This window comes from Anolis sagrei, chromosome 1, assembly GCF_037176765.1.
Source record: "Anolis sagrei isolate rAnoSag1 chromosome 1, rAnoSag1.mat, whole genome shotgun sequence".
NCBI lineage: Eukaryota > Metazoa > Chordata > Lepidosauria > Squamata > Dactyloidae > Anolis > Anolis sagrei.
Genome location: NC_090021.1, coordinates 235895339 through 235915015, shown reverse-complemented (window position 1 = coordinate 235915015; position 19677 = coordinate 235895339). Strand labels below are relative to the sequence as shown.

Here is a 19677-nt window from a genome sequence, read left to right as displayed (position 1 = left end):
GGGTAATTACAGCAGTGTGACCCACCCAAACTACTACTATGGCTCCAGCTATGGTATCCTAAGACTTATAGCTGGGAACAGATATGGAAAGAGAATTCAAAGTCCCTCAGCAAACGACTAGCCACTGGATTCCACAGGATGGAGTCATGGCAATGAAAGAGGGATCAAACTGCTGTAACTGTACAGTGTGGATACATGCTAGAATTTTCCTCAAAAGCAAACAGCAGCTCAAGTGAAGCTTTTTCCTCAACATCACAGCAAAGGTGGAAAGAGTTATATTCCAACTCCCACCTGCTGTATTATAATGCTGTAATCTACTATCTTTCTCCTAAAGCCATCCAAGAAAAACTTCATCTGCTACTGCTTTGCTGATTCTGAGCTAAACCATTGAATGTGGAAAGTGTTAGGTGTCAGAAAAGGTGGTAGTGGTGAATGACACCTAGAGAGAGAGGAAAGGAGAGAGAAGTTACATGCAGGGGAAATGGAGGACCACGTTAGCCCAGAAAATAAACTAGAGCTGCCTCTACCTTCTCCTTTGGGGAGGCTTGTGGGGATTTCCCGATAGTCATTGTTCACTCCCGTGGTTGAGACCTGCGCACTGTGATTCACCAGAACTGGGGCAGATATGGAAGCAGAGGAAATGGCACAATCTGCAAGAAGAATTGCAAGTTACATTCTCTAAGAGTGGCTCTGAAAATACAACCTCATCCAACGGGCCAAATTTGGCAGCGTGCACTGCTTCCTCTTCATCCCGTGTTGCACTGGAAACAATGAAGGTGGGGGGGAGCCAAGCGGTGGACACTTCTCCCTATGGGATGGGTAGGGGAGAAGCCAGGCTATGTGGGGCATGAGGCAATGGGTAGAGCCAGCAGCTAATGTGATAAGGTCCATAGGCTCCTTCTTTGCTATGGCATTCCTTCCAGCATTTAAAAGGCACACCAATAGTAGCCTCATATATTTTAGGGATGAACAAATCTGTCACTCAGGCTCAGTTTTGTTAGTTTTCTATTTTTTTAAAAATTAAGATCATCCTTGTTTCTGTTTAACTACCCCCTTAAAAGTCCACATGACACTTTATACATATTTTCTTGCACATATTTTATTTATTTATTTGCTCTATTTGTATCCTGCCTTTCTCTACCCCTAAGAGGACTCAAGGTGGCTTTATATATGGCAACAATTCTATGCTTTTGAACTACAAACAGAATACACTTAAGTTAAAAATTTAAATTAAAATCAAATGCACATTAAAACATTGCATTCACTATTATATCTCAACAGATACTAATTTTTGTAGGCATTTCTCACCAAGCTATTTTCCAATTTTAAAAGCTTGTTTACATTCATGAGAGAAGTTTTACCATTTTTATTACTTGCAATGTTATGGAAGCAGAATATTGTAACAGATTCACAGGAGGCAATTAACGGCTAGGGACAACGATTGCTGACAGTGTGCGTTTCCATTATTGGAAGCAGAGCCTTTACATTTACATAACATATCTGACTCTACGCTACAGTGCTTGCCATCTCCAGCATACCAAGGATACCATTTTTCCTTTGCCTGTTTAGCAACATGATGATGATGTGACTCAGGATGGCCAGAAAAAGGAGAAGACCCAAAACAATGCAGAGGGTATGCAGCGTCTGGTAGGATGGTTTAAGGTCCCAGTTCTCAGGTCTAGTCCAACCTGCAAAAAGAAAACATATGAAAAGTTGGTTGGAGGAGAGCGGGCAAGAAGAAAAGAAGACAGAGGACAAGCTATGCCCTTTCTGTGTTTTCTTTACTATTTCACGGAACCTGGTATTTGCTGGTAGTCCCCCATTTGAGTATTAACTAGGCCTGAACCTACTTAGCTTCCAAGACCAGATAGGATTTGGTACCTTTAAGGTACTGCTATTTAGAGGCCCCCCTTTCCACTGTGGCTCAGCTCACCCTGCTTTCTGTGCTCAGTTCTCTAGGGTCATTTTAGGGGACCTTAATCCAAAGCAATCAGATTTCCCCACATGCTTTCTACTCACTATGGGGAGGAGAAGAAAGTGGTGGATGGAGGTTCTGCCACCACTTCAACTGCCACTACCCTTATTTTTGGTAGCCCATGGTGACAGCAGAGGGTCCTGGGACAGGTACGTAGTCCAGAGACCTACCAGTGTCACCCACCCTGCCTTAACGTAAATAATAGTGCTATATCGTTCCTGCAGAAGTGTCAAGCTGCCAGTTGGACATTCTACTTCCTTGTGGTGCTGATATGGATCTGGCCATTAAAACCATTTGAAAGCTCCCTGTTCCAATGCATCTGTGCATAATACATTTTTGTTTGATTTCTTACCTGCCCTTTTGCAAGGCTCAAGACAGGGTACAACATATTTACAATGCAACAGATAACTAAAAACACATAGATTACAAGTGATGGCAAATAAATTAAAGCACATAAACATAAGATTAAAATACACATTAAAATAATTAATACTATAAATTGATTGGATATTCCAGCCAGAAGAGATCATTTTTTAATTCAACTTTAAATTCTGACAGTACTTTTAGATCTTGAATATCTTCTGACAGATATTGTCTAGGGGCAGTCGATGAAAAGGTCTTCTGGGTGACAATTGCCAGTTTTTGCTGGTTGGAGTAATTGTGCCCCAGAGGACCTGAATGTACAAGACAGATTGGATGGGGGATGGCAACCCAGCAGGTAGCCTGGACCCAAAACATGTAGGGCATTAAAGGTTATAACCAACACTTTGTACTTTGGCCATGTGTAGCTATCTCGCCTTCATGATGCAACATGCAGCTCAATTGCATGGAGGTAGCATTGTCCACAGCTGAAGGCATCTTGGAGGAAGATTCCCAACTTACATGGATTGGGTGTGTGGGAGACCGAAGTCACAGTTTCCGTCACTGCTTCTGCCACTGTTGTGTCTGTCTGGTTCTCCAAACCCAATGAACCTAAAATCAAGAGGAAAAGTGGAGAAGGTAAGAACCAATAATACCACTTAAGAAACATGTGTGTTTAGGTCTAGAGCAGTGGTTCTCAACCTGTGGTCCCCAGCTGTTTTGGCCTTCAACTGCCATAAATTCTATCAGCTGATAAACTGGCTGTGATTTCTGGGTGTTGTGGGCCAAAACACCTGGGGACCCACAGGTTGAGAACCACTGGTTTAGAGAGAGGGAGACAGAAATACAATTAGCTAAAGGGATTGTTGACTCAGGGGCATGGCTACATGGGGCCAAAATGAGGACATAGCAGTCACTTAAATCTTCAGTTGAGCATTTAGAAATAAGGAACATGCAAAGGCATGAAGGGGTTGTAAATACAGCAAAGTCTAAATGTGCATAATTTTCCATATCTCACTCTCTGCTAGAAATGTAGGAAGTGGAGAAAAAAAGTAATGGGGATGGGCAGAATTCTTATGCTTTGTTCCCCTATATGTAAACCCTGGCCTAGATTTCATCTTTCAGTATTTTCATCTGTGGCGGGTGTCATTGTTGGGCACAATGAATGGCACTGGAATTGTCCCTTGGAAAGCTAAATACTCTTCAGCTGCATGGGAGCAGCACATCACAGACTGGAAGCAAAACAGCTCTTCTCCCATAAAAGGCAACAGTTTCCTCTTTCCAGTTGCAATGCCTGATGTAATGGTAGTTTTTGCACACACACACACACATTCCCAAATAAGCTTTCTTGCTGCTCTTGCCACACAATCCAGACGTTTCCAGATTGTGGCAGGAGGACAGTTGCCAAATGACATCTCAATCACTCTCTCCAGGGATGCCAAACCATATTGTGGCATGAAGACCATGCAACAGCAGGGAAGGCAGAAGGCGACCCAACCCTTGCTTGGGTCACGTGGCTACCATCTGCATTGGAGAGGGAAGTCTTGGCATGGAACACATTTACAAAACCACACTCCATTTTCTGAAACAGATGAGAAATAAATCTGCTGCTTCCATCATACATCATTGACATTCAAGCAAATGAGATGGCGGGTGTGTGTGTGCCAGTGGTTTTGACAAAGTTTGCACAAATTGCTTTTTGAAAATTACAGCTCTCAGGATCCCCAGATAGCATGGTTGTGCCTCTACTATTACTAGTGGATCACAATGACTAAAGTATTCTAGGAGTTTTAATTCAAAAAGTATTTTTCCAAGTTCTAGTCTCTTAGCTCGGTCCCTGGTTCTTGGCTGTTACACTGACCCCATCCTGTCCTTTCTCCCTCATCTGTAGCATTTCCTTTCCTGATCCTTCCCCCTTTCCTGCCTTCTTCCCCAGTCTCTCTGAAAGTGAGCAGGTTGAAAGTACTCATAAGTGCCAATTTCTGGCTTTGTTGAGGCTGAAGAGACTTCTCTAGTGCAGTGCCCCAGTCCTCTGACCTAGGCCCTTGGTTCAACATTGAATGTCGAATTGTTAGAAACTTAAATATATTTATGCTCTAATGTAGTGCTCTAATGTAGTTTCTAAATACCACCAAAATTGGAAGGGACAGCAAACACCACAAAAGACAAAAAAATCAAAGATTTAAAAACAAACCTTTACAGACTAAAACACTGGGCAAAACTATACAGATATAAAAAGCCAAAGATCCAAATACAGGATGGGAGAGGTCTAATGTGACAGTGAAACATATGAAAAGAATGTATGTGACTTGTGAGTGTGTACTGTTGGCTTCAAGTTGCCTGTTGATTTATGGCAACTCCATGAATTTCATAGGATTTTCTTAAGCCAGGAATCCTCAGAGGAGTTTTGCCCGTTCGTTCCTCTGACAGTGTCCCATTAAAAGTACGAACCAGGGCAGACCTTGCTTAGCTTTGAGAATGAGGTGGGATCTGTTGCCTTTTAGTGGAGTATATTTACAGGCTGAATGAATGAATGACATTTATTTTGATCATAGACCAGTATGAGCCAGTTGTATAATACAGCTGCTAAAAAGGCTAAGATTTAGGGATCAGAAGCCTATTGTTCAGAGCATAGTTCCTCTTTCTTCACACTCGCCAGGATACACCTGGAAGATTCAGATTACAAGTCCAACCTAGAAAAGTCACAGGGTTAGGGACTTACTGTCTCTCTCCCTTTTACTCATACGATTTATCTGGAAGAATACATTGTCCAGCCATGATGGCACACATCTTTAGGACTGGGCATGTTTAGCCTGCAGAAGAGAAAGCTGAGAGGAAACATGATAGTCATGTATAAATATGTGAGAGGAAGTCATAGCGAGGAGTGAGTGGGCTTGTGTTCTGCTGCCCTGGAGACTAGGACGTGGGACAGTGGCTTCAAACTACAGGAGAGGAGATTCCACCTGAACATGAGAAAGAACTTCCTAACTGTGATAGCTGTTCAGCAGTGAAACTCTCTGCCCTGGACTGTAGCGGAGGCTCCTTCTTTAGAAGCTTTTAAACAGAGGCTGGATGGACATCTGTCAGGGTGCTTTGAATGCATTTTTCCTGCTTCTTGGCAGGGGGTTGGACTAGATGGCCCATGAGGTCTCTTCCAACTCTTTGATTCTATAATTTTTTGAGGGGGAATGCCCAGCAGATCGCCCTGTTTATAATTGACCATTATTTTTTCTGCAATGTCTAATTAAATATTTTCCTCCTTTTCTTATCCTTATACTTGATGGGCATCTTCTGTATTTGTTGGAATATTCTAGGACAGCTTGAGATTGAGGGAATATTCTAGGACAGCTTGAGAAAGAGGGAAGAAAACAGGAGTCACTTTTTGGTACCACCTGTAAACTCTGTCATAGAAACATGTGTAGTAATTTTATACTAAAGCATGTTTTTTTAAGTGGCAAGAATCCAAAAGAGAAAATGACATGGGCATGATTCTGCCTGCAGAAAGCTGAATACCAGGCTTAAGGCAGGATTTCTCACTGGGCTTTGTTCTGACCTCTTTTCGTTCAGCAAATTTTGAAACATAGCATCTCTTTGTTTCACATTTTAAAGATGGCATTCAACCAAAATTAATGTTTGATTAGGCAAATAATGCAAGCAAGCCCTTGATCTTTAACAGGGAATGCTAAACAGATGTTGGTGGGTAATATTAGTGAAAAAAGTGTGTTTGAAACCCTCTATGCTTGAAATCCACATCAGAGAGATGAGAAAGACAACCTCGTTTCTGATGTTCTTGTTTCAGGCAGATAAAACATCTATGAGGTAGAATTTCTCCCCTCTTTCTCCTTTTCATCACCTTTCACATGTTGAGTGTCTGAATTTTGTTTTTCCAGACCTATGTGTCTCTCGTTGGGGCTTTCCAAGTAACGTGGAGACACAGAAAACCAGTGTTCTACATTGTAAAGGAACCAGTTCAGACATAAAAGGTTCCCTACCATTGAACCTCATCTTCAGCACACATAGATGGATGAGAACAATAGTAGGAGGTGATGATAGTAATGGGCCAGTTCTAGTCTCCTCCCCTCTAAACAAGAACACCTGAAAAGGGCTTTGCCATAAGACTGATTCAGGTACTAATTACCATTACATATCACACCAGCAGCTCTGAATTGGTCACATAGGGTGGTTTTGTTGTAGCGCCATTCACAACTGGCGAGTGACTCTTCATCTCCAGAACATTCATAATACATCTTGCCTGGCAGCGTGTGGTCGAAAGGTACCCTCGTGACTGAGGCTTTGTCATTGCAGCCCAGGGAGCGGCAGAGGACATTTGCCTCATCCTGGTACCAGCTACTATCACATACGGTGTTCCAGATGTCCCGGTAATAGACCTCCACTCGGCCGGCACAAGCATCTAAGCCTCCTGACAGCCGCCATGCCTGGTGATCTGTGAAGGTTGTGGGAGAGGAAAGGAGGCAGTCAGCCAAGGGGAAATGGCTAGGAAGGGGCCAGTGGAAAGTGCCGCTGGACATCAGAGCCCATAAGCGGGTGGAATTCCAGGTATAGCTGTATATCCAGCAAGAATTGTGTATCTGGTTCATGTGTAGTATATTCAGTTAAGTGATATGAAGTACAAAATAGAATGGTTTCCTTCATTTACAAACTGGTCACTGATCAGAATACATTTGTTCTTTCTCCTGTTTCCTACTCTTTCAGATATGATAAACTAATAGTAAGTGGATGTCAATACTTCACAGCTGTTCTTTTATCATTTTTACATGTCCATTTGTCATTGCAGAGAATTCGTGAATGAGGTATTTACCGCAATCTATTAAAGGAGTTATCTTCAAAATAGAAAGTAATTCTACTATACAATGCAAAAGAAGAAATATGAAAAGACAGCCTCCTTTAATGATTTTTTGTGTGCACGTTGGGAGCGACTTGCAAGTTGCTTCTGGTGTGAGAGAATTGGCCATCTGCAAGGACATTGCCCAGGGGATGCCCGGATGTTTTGATGTTTTACTATGCTTGTGGGAGGCTTCTCTCATGTCTCCACATGGGGAGCTGGAGCTGACAGAAGTAGCTCATCCTCACTCTCCCCAGATTTGGACCTCTGACCTATCAGTCTTCAGTCCTGCCGGCACAAGGGTTTAACCCTTGTGCTGGCAGGACTGAAGACCGATAGGTTGGAGGTTCAAATCTGGGGAGAGTGAGGATGAACGACTTGACTGGACTATGTTACTGGGCACTATTTTTAACAAGGAGACTCTAATGATATATGTTTGTATTGATATTGGTTGTTTTTTTACTTGTTTTATATTTATATTAATGTTTGAATTGTATTTTTTTGGTTCTGGTGCTGACCAGAGTTGCCTGCGGGCTGAGAGGGGCAGTATATAAATAAAGTAAGTAAATAAATAAATAAATAAATAAATAAATAAATGGATTCAAATTACAAGAAATAAGATTATGACTAACAAGGAGGAACAACTTTCTGGTGGTAAGAGCTGTTTAATAGTGGAACAAACAATATTAGAAGGTGGTGGGTTTGCTAGAATATTTTAAACAGATGCTGGATGGCCACCTGTCAGCAATGCTTTGCCTGGGGATTCTTGAACTGGAAGGAGATTAGACTAGAGGGCCTTTGCACTTCCTTCCAACTTTGTGTTTCTATTATTCTATGCAATAAAATCATTGGAGCTATTATCTTGACTAATTGCAACTAAAATGTCTATCACTTACCCCTGAACATCTGCAACTATATATTAGCTAATAACAAATATGAATATCTGTCTTATTTAGAAAATGAACACTCTTGATAAGATAATAATTTAACACACACATACACACTCCCTCCCTCTTTCTCCTCCTTTGATAATGTTGGTTAATTTTTGATACAAAAAGTATCAAAAATCCTTGTGTTTTTGTTTCAATATTATAGAATGTATTAATGGGTGGGTTTACACTCCCTCTAAAATCTTATGTTTGATGTTTGGGTGCATTTTTGCACTCCACCCTGAGCATGTATGCCCAGGTTTCAGCAGTGACCAGGAGTGCATTTGCACAGTTAACACAACTGCATCAGATGCACTATTCCTTGAGAAGCCATATTGTGGTTACAGTAACACATGCTTTGGGTATATTCTCTTTGCACTACTGTAACACATTCTATGTGGGGCTTCTTTTGAAAACTGCTTGAAAACTTCAATGAGTCCAAAATGCCATGGCCAGAGATTCCCTATTTCAACTCTGACCTATGGTGACACTATCCTATTGGCAAGATCAATTCAAAGGAGATATGTCACTGCCCTCATCTCAGACTAAAAAGGTGTGACTTGTCCAAGGTCACCCACTGGTTTCCATGGTTGAACTGAAATTCAAGTCCTGGTCTCTCAGAGTTATAGTCTAACACACAGAGCAAGGGCAGTACATCATGGTGACTCTCATGCAAAAACCAGGCTATGCGTATGCTTACCCCCTAAATGAGATACACGCTAAGTGTTCAGAACACATGAACGTCAACATCTTAGCACTACTTCCCTGGCTCTTGGGCCTTTGGAGACATAATGTTTATTTCACAGGGAATTATTGAAAAAGTTTTAAAGGAATGTCCTACTGATGTCCCCATCTGTCCCAGCAAAAGTGCTAATCTCTATTAAAATAACCCTGAGCCCTGTGGGGAGGGAGCTGACATTTCCCAGAAATGATGATGAGTTGCAACCAAAACATACATAACCATCCAAAACTACAGATGGCATTTCTGCTTGCTGTTTCCCTTTAGGCTTGTGCAAGAGAAGGGATGTGCATCTAACACCACACAACTGTCAGAATACATCTGAAGTGGGCATGTGGATTAGAGCAGCTGTCTGCATACAGTCAACATCAGGCCAGTGAACATAGTTGCAACTGGTATCTGTCATTTCCTTCTATACCAGCTCTTGGCCTCTCCATAATGAGGAGATGGAGACAAGAGTAGATGTTGTTGGCTTGTTCTACAACTGACCAGCTTGACTGAAGGAGAATTATCTCAGCTTCCTCTTGACCTCCCACTATCTGGGTGCATGGGAGTTTTCAGTAGTGGAACAGAAAGGGAGAAACACAATGTGTTTCTATCTTCATCAAAGCTGTCCAAATGAGGAAACCAAGCCAAGTCTGTCCTAACACTGCCCTTGAAGTTGAAAAAGTTACTTTTGAGGACTACAGTGCTCAGAATCTTCCAGCTATCACTGGCCATGCTGGCTGAGGGATTTCCTCCTCTTGTCCTTCTAAGACTGGGGGGGGGGGGGTCCTTTTAAACAGAGGCTGTATGGCCATCTGTTGGGGTACTTTGATTGTGCTTTTCCTGCATGGCAAGGGATTGGACTAAATGGCCCATTGGCCTTTTCTAGCTCTATGATTCTATCCTAAATAAGTTAGTGTGGTGAAAAGTGGTGTGCGGTTATTGTTGCTGGTCTTTGGAGATAAAGTGTTTATCCTCCCCATCAGCCCAAGTTTAGGAAATGGATCAACTCTGGATTAAACATCAAACAACAGACCTGAACATATCACACCAGCTTCTCCTCTGTGTCCACAGTCAGGGCTCTTCTCAGAAGGACAGTCCCATAAATAAGACTCATTCCCAGAGCATCTCACTTCTCCCAGATGGATGGGGCCTGTTCCCTTCTGGAAATAAGAGGCATTTGGAGCCTGAATGGCCTCACCACAACCCTTCTGCCGGCACACAACAGCAGCTTCAGCAAGGTCCCAGTTGTCATCACAGATCATGCCCCAGGTGTCATTGTATTTCACCTCCACCCTGCCAGAACAGTGACTTCCTCCATTCATCAAACGCAGCCGCTGAGCTCCTGGGGAAAGAAATGTAGAACAAATATATCAAACCTTGGGAGGCCAGGTCAGGGCTACCTCAGGCCCTGAGATTTCAAGACCAAATCCTGCGGCTTAGAGACATGTGATGTCACAGGGGTGTGGGCCCAGGTGATGTTACAAGGTTAGTCTTCAAAAAGAGGCTGGACTGCTGCCTGCTCGGGATGCTATAGCTGGAGATCCTGGCCCAACTGTATGGTTCTATAATCTGGTTGTCTGAGTAACTGCATAAGTGAATCAGTAAGCTATTTCTTATTTTTACAAATCAAATTTCTATACAATATCATGATTTTTACCAATTTGACATTCTGTAGGTCTCAAGCAACTTTATTTCATTTTATAAATTCAGATTTAGCAATCATCTCTTACTTACTGACTAGTGTTTATGAATGGGTTTAACAAATTTCCTATCAACTTACTTTAGCCCAAATCCAATATTTTTCAACAAATTTAGCTGCCAAGCATTTAGCCTCAGCCTTCAAATTCAGTACAATGGGTAGTACCACCTAATGTTGCAATGGGAAGGGTCCCCATTTTGACTCCTCCTCTACATTTATGAAAAATAGCAACAAACCAACAACTATGTTCACTTGATGCCAGTTAACAACAACAAATTATCTGAAATCTTAAAACTAGGAAATGCTGGCTAAACTTCATAATTACTTGCTTTCTGTCTAAAGGCCAGAGCAAAGGTGAAGATCAGTTCTGTATTAACAAGAAGTGCTCCCTGGATTGATAATAGATGTCCTATTGTCTTAGCCTGAGCTTTTCTCACCTCTGTATTTTGAAAATTAGTTTACTGAATATACTTTTTGGCCTCATATATAAGTCCAGGGCAAGTTTTGGGGCCACATTTTTGGATGATGGGAATTACAGACCAAGAACATTTGGGTGGTCTCAGGGTGTATACCCTTGCTGTCGATAATCCTACAAACCCATTAGCTATTGGTTGGTCCACAGTCTGGTACTTTGGTTCCACCAAACAATTCCAAGATGAATTGTGTCAAGGTTATAGGTTGCCCTAGAAGTCCTCAGATCCAGACAAACAGGTGAAGGAAGGAAGAGGTCACTAAAGAAAAGCAATAACAACCCCAAATCTGCTCAGTTCTCTATCTGTGGGAAGGGTGCAACAGAGTTTGCCACCCACACAACATCCTGCCCGTCTGATGAAAATGTCACTGAGGTGAATCTACACGGAGCTCAGGATAACCTCAAAAACCAGCAATGAGGTAAACACCACTTACTGGGAGAAATTCCAGTGGAGGAGGGGTTGCACCACCCCCCCCCCCCCATAACTTTACACACTTCTAATTTGCCCATGGCACATCCAGAAATGCAAATAAGATGTCTGAGAAATTCAGGATCTTTCCCTCTCTAGGATAAAGGATGCATGTGTGAACCTGATTTCATGGTCATTGCATGCCTTCAAGTCATTTTCAAAGTATGGCAACCCTATCTCAAGATTTTCTGGCATTGAAAGTGTGTGACTCGCCCAAGGTCTCCCAGTGGGAATTAAGGCCTGACCTCCAGAGTCATAGTCCAACATTCAGATCACTATACTAAGCTGGCTCATTGATGTGTAGATGCATGTTGATAAACTGTATTCTTAACAGCTGTACTGGACACCGTGTGTGTTTCAGAAGTGTTAATCATTTTGGTTATGTCTGATTACTTAGTGTTCTTTCAAATAATCAGTTTCTTTCCAATTTGATATACAGGCAGTCCCCGAGTTACAAACATATGACATATAAATAACTCATACTTAAGAACGGGGGTGAGACAAGAGGAAGTGAGAGAAATCTACCGAGAGAAAGTGAGAGTCCCCTTGGGGAGATGGAGTGGAATAAAAAAAAGTTATTTTTTTTATTTACCCCTAGGAAGGAAAGTTCATTCCTGAAAGAGTTGTCATGGGGAGAAGATGTTTCCACTGAAGCTTTCTCACCAATCCTTGTTTCCACAACAAGTCAAATTTTCCAAAGTCCAATGATCACAGGGATAGAAAGTGAGGTGAAATCTTCTGAACAGGGGCACGGACAGCAAAACAAACACCACAGGGGTTTTAACCTTCCCCTATGCTATCCAAAGCTAAAAGATATATATATATTAGGCCTGTTTGATCAAGAAAAAATTTGTTTCTAAATTCGATTCTTAATTGGGGTGTTTTTTTGTTTCGTTATTTAAAATATTTACAAAACTTTTCCAAAAAAATGTTTTGTTATTTACGAAATTTCGTAAATATTTACAAAACATTTTAGAAACAAATTTTTTCTTGATCAAAGTGTGAATGTTGCAGTAATGGTCACCTTGATTAACAATGAATGGCTTTCTCCCACCCTGGACATTCCATAGATAATATTAGATGATATAACTCTCCATTTGCCTAGTTCCAACAGACCTCTGAGGATGCCTGCCATAGATGTGGGCAAAATGTCAGGAGAGAATGCTTCTGGAACATGGTCATATTATACAGCCCTGAAAACTCACACAAGCGGCCTCCGCGCGCCATCCGGCTCCGGCTCCTGCGCCCTCCTCCTCCTCGGGTGAGCGCGCGTGCGCCATCCAATTGGCTCCGGCTTCTGCGCCCCCCTCCTCCTCCTCCTCCTAGCACTTCCTGCAACACAGCTGGGTGGAGGAGGAGGAGGAGGGGGGCGCAGAAGCCGGAGCCGGATGGCGTGCGGAGGCCGCTTGTGAGCGCGCGCGCGCCATCCAATCGCTCCGGCTTCTGCGCCCCCCTCCCCTCCTCCTCCTCCCAGCTGTGTTGCAGGAAGTGCAGCTGGGAGGAGGAGGAGGGGGGCGCAGAAGCCGGAGCCGGATGGCGCGCGGAGGCCGCTTGTGAGCGCGCGCGCGCCATCCAATCGCTCCGGCTTCTGCACCCCCCTCCTCCTCCTCCCAGCTGCACTTCCTGCAACACAGCTGGGAGGAGGAGGGGGGGGGGCGCAGAAGCCGGAGCGATTGGATGGCGCGCGCGCGCTCACAAGCGGCCTCCGCGCGCCATCCGGCTCCGGCTCCTCCTTCTCCTCCTCCAGCACCACTCAGTCAGCAGCCCCCATGCCATTAACGAGATGAGCTGAAGCTCGTAAAAACAATGGGGGCTGCTGTTTCGATATTTTCAAACCCTTCCGGGTTTGAAAATATGTTTTGATATCGCTTCGTTTTTTAAAAAAATAACGATTAAAATACGAAAAACGAATTAACGATACAAAACCGACAGGCCTAATATATATATATTTGGCTTGAGTTACAACTTAAAAATGTAACTGTTTCAACTTACAACAAATTCAAACGAACCTTCAGAACCAATCTTGTTCGTAACTTGGGGACTACCTGTACTCGTTCTTGGAGATAATGACTTCCTAAAGGGTATTTAACTGCTGTTCTGGCCTAATCACTTAAACCGCTAAATAAAATGGTTTGAAAGGAATTGCTTTGCTTTTGTTTGAGTAGACCAAGGAAATGAAGGTAAAGGCAGATGTAGCAGTTTAGGAGTGCCAAAGGCAGTTTGACATCTCAGTGCCTTAAAATACAAACTTTTTTTTTCTTTTTTCCAGATCTAAAAATCTACAATAATTTTTTTTCAAAATAAGCTTAATGATTGATTGTCAAAAATACCTTTGGGGAGTGCTTTCAGGGACAGCACCAGAGCATGAATACTCTATTCTTAAAAAGGTTTTGTTATTAAAGTGGCGATTATTTAAACTCAACATACCCAAATTAAAAAAAAACCAGAAATATATGGTTTAGAAAACTGAGAGACAGGAAGGAAGGATAGGTAGACCAATATTTGATATCCTAATACACTGTGTGTAAAATCTGTAAGAATCAGCATCATATAGTCATTTGAGTGTTGGACTATGACTCTGAAGACCATGGTTCTAATTCCTGCTCAGACATGGAAATCACAGTTGACCTTAGACAAGTTATACTCTCTCAACCTCAGAGGAAGGCAAAGGCAAACCCATCTCTGAGCACAACCTTTTAAGAAGACCTCATGACAGGTCACTTTAGGTCAGAAATAACTTGACGGTAGACAGCAAACCCAAAGATTTGTGATGTCAACTGTTGTATATTAAGCCTATCTGCAGTAGAAACAGGTTGCTTCATATACAACAGTTGACATCACAGATCTACTTTGGGATTTAGTCCAATCAGTAAAGAAACTATCCAACATGTTGAATCTACTCCCTGTAAATGGGTTCAATAACTTGTATAGACCCTTTAAAATCAGGACTAAAACCTAGAATTGATCCATTGTTCTATTGATATGGGAGCCACCAGTAATCACTGGCTTACACGCAGATCTGCAACATGCTTCTTGTTCTTAGAACATGCAGAGAACATTTGCGGTCACTAATCATGCACTGTTGTGTATACCACATCATTCTGACTTAACCTTTAAATATCAACTGCTTGATTCAGTGTGATGATTTTGTGTAACCAGTTGTGTCTTGTTGCCACCACATCTGTGTATTGGAACTTGGCACTACTTCTCTTTCATGTTTGGCATCTTTCATGTCAAGTGGCAGCTGCCCACGCAGTCTTTGCAGCTTCAGTACAAAAGGTCTCCATGTGGAAGTGTTAATGCCTGGTTGCCAAGAATCGACACATCCTAAACCACATCTGAATCTGCTTCTGATACACATGCATATCTGCTACTTTTGTGAAGAGAATTATGTGGTAGGGGAATTTAGCTGGCAGGCCAGGGGCCAAATCTCTGCAGGGAATCTCCCCTGCAACCTTCTTGTAGAACATGGAAAAGTTGCTTTATTGGTCTACAATTCCTAGAATTTTTCAGCCAGCACGACCATACTGATTAGGAGATTCTGTAATTTGTTACCTCAAAAAGTAATTTACATTGGCCTCACTCCTTTGCTTACATCACACAGTCCCATGCCTTCTCAATTGGCAATGGGGATGCAGGAAGTTATTGGAGAGACAAAGGTTGTCCAACATGAATTTGGAATCCATCCCATAGGACTCAAGGGTACACTCCTTGTTCACATAAAACCTTCATTTGGTTTGAGTGCAGTACACAACCCTTACGAGTGCTATTTTGGGTCAAGCAGGTAAAACTGGCACCTGCCCTGGCATCCTCTTCTTCAAGGCTGCAGATCTTAAAGTTTGCTTCCAATTGACCCAGCCCATCCCCTCTTTTCTCCTGCTTTCTATTGTGGAGGTAGAAGAAAAGCAGTAGAACAGCAGTCAAGAAGTCAAAGGAAGACTTGATCTTCTTCCTTGTCATCCCTTTGTCTCAATATGAAATGGTCTAGATCTGCCACTTTTGATTTCTCCAACATTCAGATTTTTAAAGTATTTATTTTTTGTGTGTCCTAATATGAAGACCTGTGTAAATCTCCGAGCATTCTGACAGAGAATAAATTGAACCTAAATTCCATGCCTGTCCCTATTACAGTGAACCCTCCAGTTCTGCAAGTGGTCAGTGGATGATCACCTCCAATACTATTAAATGGTGGTAACATGAACACAGATGGTTCAGTGTGTCTGTGTTCACATTGTTGTAATTTATGTATAGGATGTGATGATCTGTGGTTGGTGGAAATTGAGGCTCCAGAGTCAGAGCCTGTGGATCTGGAGAGTTCTCTATATTTATATTCCACCTCATCCTTCTGAGAAAACCACCAGGGATTCAAAAAGTCTGCTCTGAAATGGACCCCCCCCCCCTCTGTATTCTTACCTGGCTGTGCAGTTGCGCTGTCTTCGCTGTTGTTTCTGGAAGCAGGAGGCTCAGATGGCTTTGCGTGCCCTGAAATCAAAACCGACAGCACTAGGAGTGAATAACCACTTACATCTAACCCCAAGACCCCAGCAGAAAAAAAGGACATCTCACCAGAGGCTGGAAAAAATGAGGCACGGAATTGCCTTAAGCAATGTGAAGTGATGCTACTGTATATAATTAAGGGCCAGTTAGCATTTGAGGGCTGGTTTATTGGCAATCTGGGGGTGATGAACCTTTGTGAGAGCTAATTTATCGGCAGTATATTTCTGAGACTCTTTTCTAGTGGAGATTTATCTACTCAATGTAGAATGCCTCAATATGGAAGAAATATCAAAGGTTTATCACCACCCCTTCCTTGTATCCAACAAGCATACAAAAATCGATGGGATAAAATATAATGCCACAGAGGAGCACTTATTTATGGAAACCTCACACAAACTGTTCATTCCAGATATAAATCTAAAGAAAGAGCTCACAGGAGAGGCTCTGGATATACATTTCTTCTTAAGTAAAGCTAAAACTTTGCATTCTGAGAAGTCATACTTTTTAATAGCTTTTTCTTTCAATTCCCTGTGGCAATTTGATTTAAACTCACTTTTGTTAATTCATGAAACTATCTGAACAAAATACCAGTGTCCTCTGTAGAAATGAAACTGATAGTATGTAGTGCAAATGTATTCCAAATAATATCTTGTTTTATTGATTTTGTTTAAATTTTATTGATTTCCTCAATTATAGATTTTATTCTGATATTTATTCCAAACTAGTATACCTTTCCCCACTACTACAGTATTTTTACTGTTGCTTAAAATAAAACAATAACATTTGGGTGGAGGGGGGAGAATGTTGATCTGAGATGGCTTTGAACAATTGATTTTAAAGTGGAGATAATTGATTTTAGTATTTATTTATATGTATAGTTTATTTTATGTTCTGGCATTGAATGTTTGCCATATATAAGTTGTGCTCTACCCTGAGTCCTTTTCGGGGTTGGAAGAGCAGAATATAAATGTTTCAAATAAATAATAAATAAATTCTCAATTTGCTTAAAACAAGGAGTAATTTAAAATTAATATTAAATAAATTGACATTATGAAGCCCAAACCCAAACAGTGTTATTAGTATGATCTAGGAAGCATGCATCACAGAGGCATTAATTGTAAATTATAGCATGACTGTTCAACTGCATACAATCTACCACAAACGGTTATTTATTCATTTTGTTTTGCAAAAATTGTGTATCCATAGCAGAAGCCAACAGTTTGCAATTTTAGATTGAGCAATATGTGTCACGTAGAATTCCCCTGCTATAGTCTCCCACCATTCCACAGATCCTCCAGCTCTCTCCAGCACTCATTTTAGTTGTCAGCCATTTTATACAAGGGATGCCATTTTACTATGCCATTATATCTAATGAAACTTGAGTATCTACTGTGCATCCAGGCAGCCCCTTTAACACGGGAGTTCCTGCAAATAAAAGAGGGCCATCCATATGACATCCCAGAGAAACATGAATTCATTCGCCACAAACCAGGAAAACCCTGTTTTTTTGTGAATTTAATTGTTAATGGGTTTATTCTGCACCTTCTTGGAAGGCATAGGATAAACCCACTACTTCCGCTGTCTGGACTGCTTCCTCAAAAGTTCTGGGCTTTTGAGGGGGCAGTCCAGACAGTAGTCCAGAAAACTGCAAGGATACCAACCCCTCCCCAAAACAACCCAACCCCCTCATTTAAAAATAAAAGAACTTACTTAGCCTCCATTAGCATGGTGCCAGAGCTCTCCTGGCATGTAGAAATGACAGGCCAGGAGAAAGGGGGGGGGGAGGAGGAGGAAAATTGCTTCTGCCCCCCTTTCTCCTAGCACGTCATTCCTACACACCAGGATTGCTCTGGTAATATGTTAATGGAGGCTGGGTAAGTTCTTTTATTTTTAAAATGGGGTTTTGGGGGGGGGGGGTTGGGATGGGAGTGTTCAGGTATTCTCCAGGAACAACTGAGCACCCACCCCAGAAAGCATGCATTTTCTGGGGCATCTGTGGATGAGATCCCTGGAACATTTACATTTTTAAAATGCGAAAAATTCCAGGATTAAAAGGTTGTCTGGATGTGTCCTGAGTTTGTTATCTATCATAGAACTCAACCCCACAGTATTTTATAAATGCAAAAAATACTTTTAAAAGCAGTTTTTGGAACCCTAGTAATTTTCCATGAAATAATATGGCGGAAAATAATCTGCTGTTGAATACCAAATGAAAAGTTGAAAAAAGCCATGCTAAAAGAGCTGATGCCATTTGACTGAGAAGGCCTACTTAAGACCGCTTTGTCTTTGAGGGAAAGGAGGTGTGAGAGAGCCTCGGTTTGCACATTCGTGCCATCAGCTTCTCAAAAAGCCCAGAAACTTGCTTGACAAAACTCACTTGCAGGTTTTTGTAACTTTTTTGTTTTCTAAATAGCATTAGTAATAAATACAATAAATAATTACACAATAGCAACATTGTACAACTTTTCTACATACATCACATGAATCGGTGGTTGCTTCTGCTGGGTTGTGTTGCAGCTGGGCTCATGCATCTTTAATAATAGAATGAAAGTTTCCCTGAAAGTTTCCCCAATTCCCTGCTGAAATTAATTAATTAATTACTTCCCTTCTGCTCATCTCTTAAAAGTTGAAAAGCCCCAAAACCCAGTTTTATCAACAGACCAGTCCAAGAAGGAAGATGGGCAAAATCAGGAATTTAATTATTTTGTTAGCCAAGATGAATTTGCTATGGATTATTCTGCGCCATCAACTTTGCTGGACTGGCCATGTTGTCCAAATGTCCAAGAACCATATCACAAAGCAGTAACCACCACTGAAGATGGACATAAGGCAAACCTTAAAAAATGTGGAATAAACACTGAGAAACCCTGGCCCTCAAGCATTCTAACTGGAGGTCAGCTGTTACCAACAATGCTGTGGATTTTGAAGAGGCACAAATAGAGGGAGAAAGGGAGGAACATGTCAATCAAATCCTTGTCATTTTTGTTTTTTATCTGGAAATCTATGTCCTCAATGTGAAAAATCACGTGGCTCCAAAATAGGTCTTCATTGTCATTTATGGATCCACTGTTAAGGTTCTGTCTTTGGAAGACAATCATACTCATACACAAGGGATTGCCCATGACATCTAAGGACCTGGTAAAAAGGGTAAGTGGCCCATGAACAAAAAGCTTTAGTTTAGCTGTTTCTTCTGCAATGAAATTAATCGATAGAAAGTCCCAGTTTCATTAACAGAGTAGTCCTATACATGTTTACTCAGATGTAAACACTTCAATGTGGCCAGCTTTCAGCTAGGTGTATATAGGATTGTCAACTAAAATTTTAGTTTGTTCTGCAGAGATTAAAGAATACAGGCTAAAATGCAAGCTAAAATACAGAGTGGTGAACTTGTATAATTCCAAATGATAGATTTCTATTCCTAGTAGACCTTGCCAACATAAACAATTAAAGCATTGATAGGAGTGGTTGTCTAAAAACATCAGTTTTCCTGGTTTGCAAAAAATGGTGCCTGTGTTGACATCTTTTCTTGTACATTTTTTCCAATAGAAGCATGTTAAGAGCCAGATACATCTGAGATTTATGAAGAAAATGGGCCATTTGGTTTTCAGCAGATGGCAATTTTTATTGAATAACAAATAACAAATCTGTGTGACACCGCCATTCATGAATAAGGATTCGAGCCCTCCAGGTCACAACGGGGGTAACT

General features: G+C 41.6%; 1 protein-coding gene across 1 annotated transcript in view; it reads right to left on the bottom strand.

The window, feature by feature from the left end:
- CD6 (CD6 molecule) overlaps nucleotides 1-19677 on the bottom strand; it is a 55771-nt gene that overhangs the window by 6581 nt on the left and 29513 nt on the right. The window contains exons 2-7 of the mRNA XM_067463223.1: nucleotides 15888-15956; nucleotides 9868-10176; nucleotides 6474-6779; nucleotides 2858-2947; nucleotides 1539-1688; nucleotides 528-650 (exon numbers count right to left, since the gene is read on the bottom strand). Of these exons, the coding sequence (XP_067319324.1) occupies nucleotides 528-650; nucleotides 1539-1688; nucleotides 2858-2947; nucleotides 6474-6779; nucleotides 9868-10176; nucleotides 15888-15956 (1047 nt within the window). The remainder of the gene's footprint in view (nucleotides 1-527; nucleotides 651-1538; nucleotides 1689-2857; nucleotides 2948-6473; nucleotides 6780-9867; nucleotides 10177-15887; nucleotides 15957-19677) is intronic.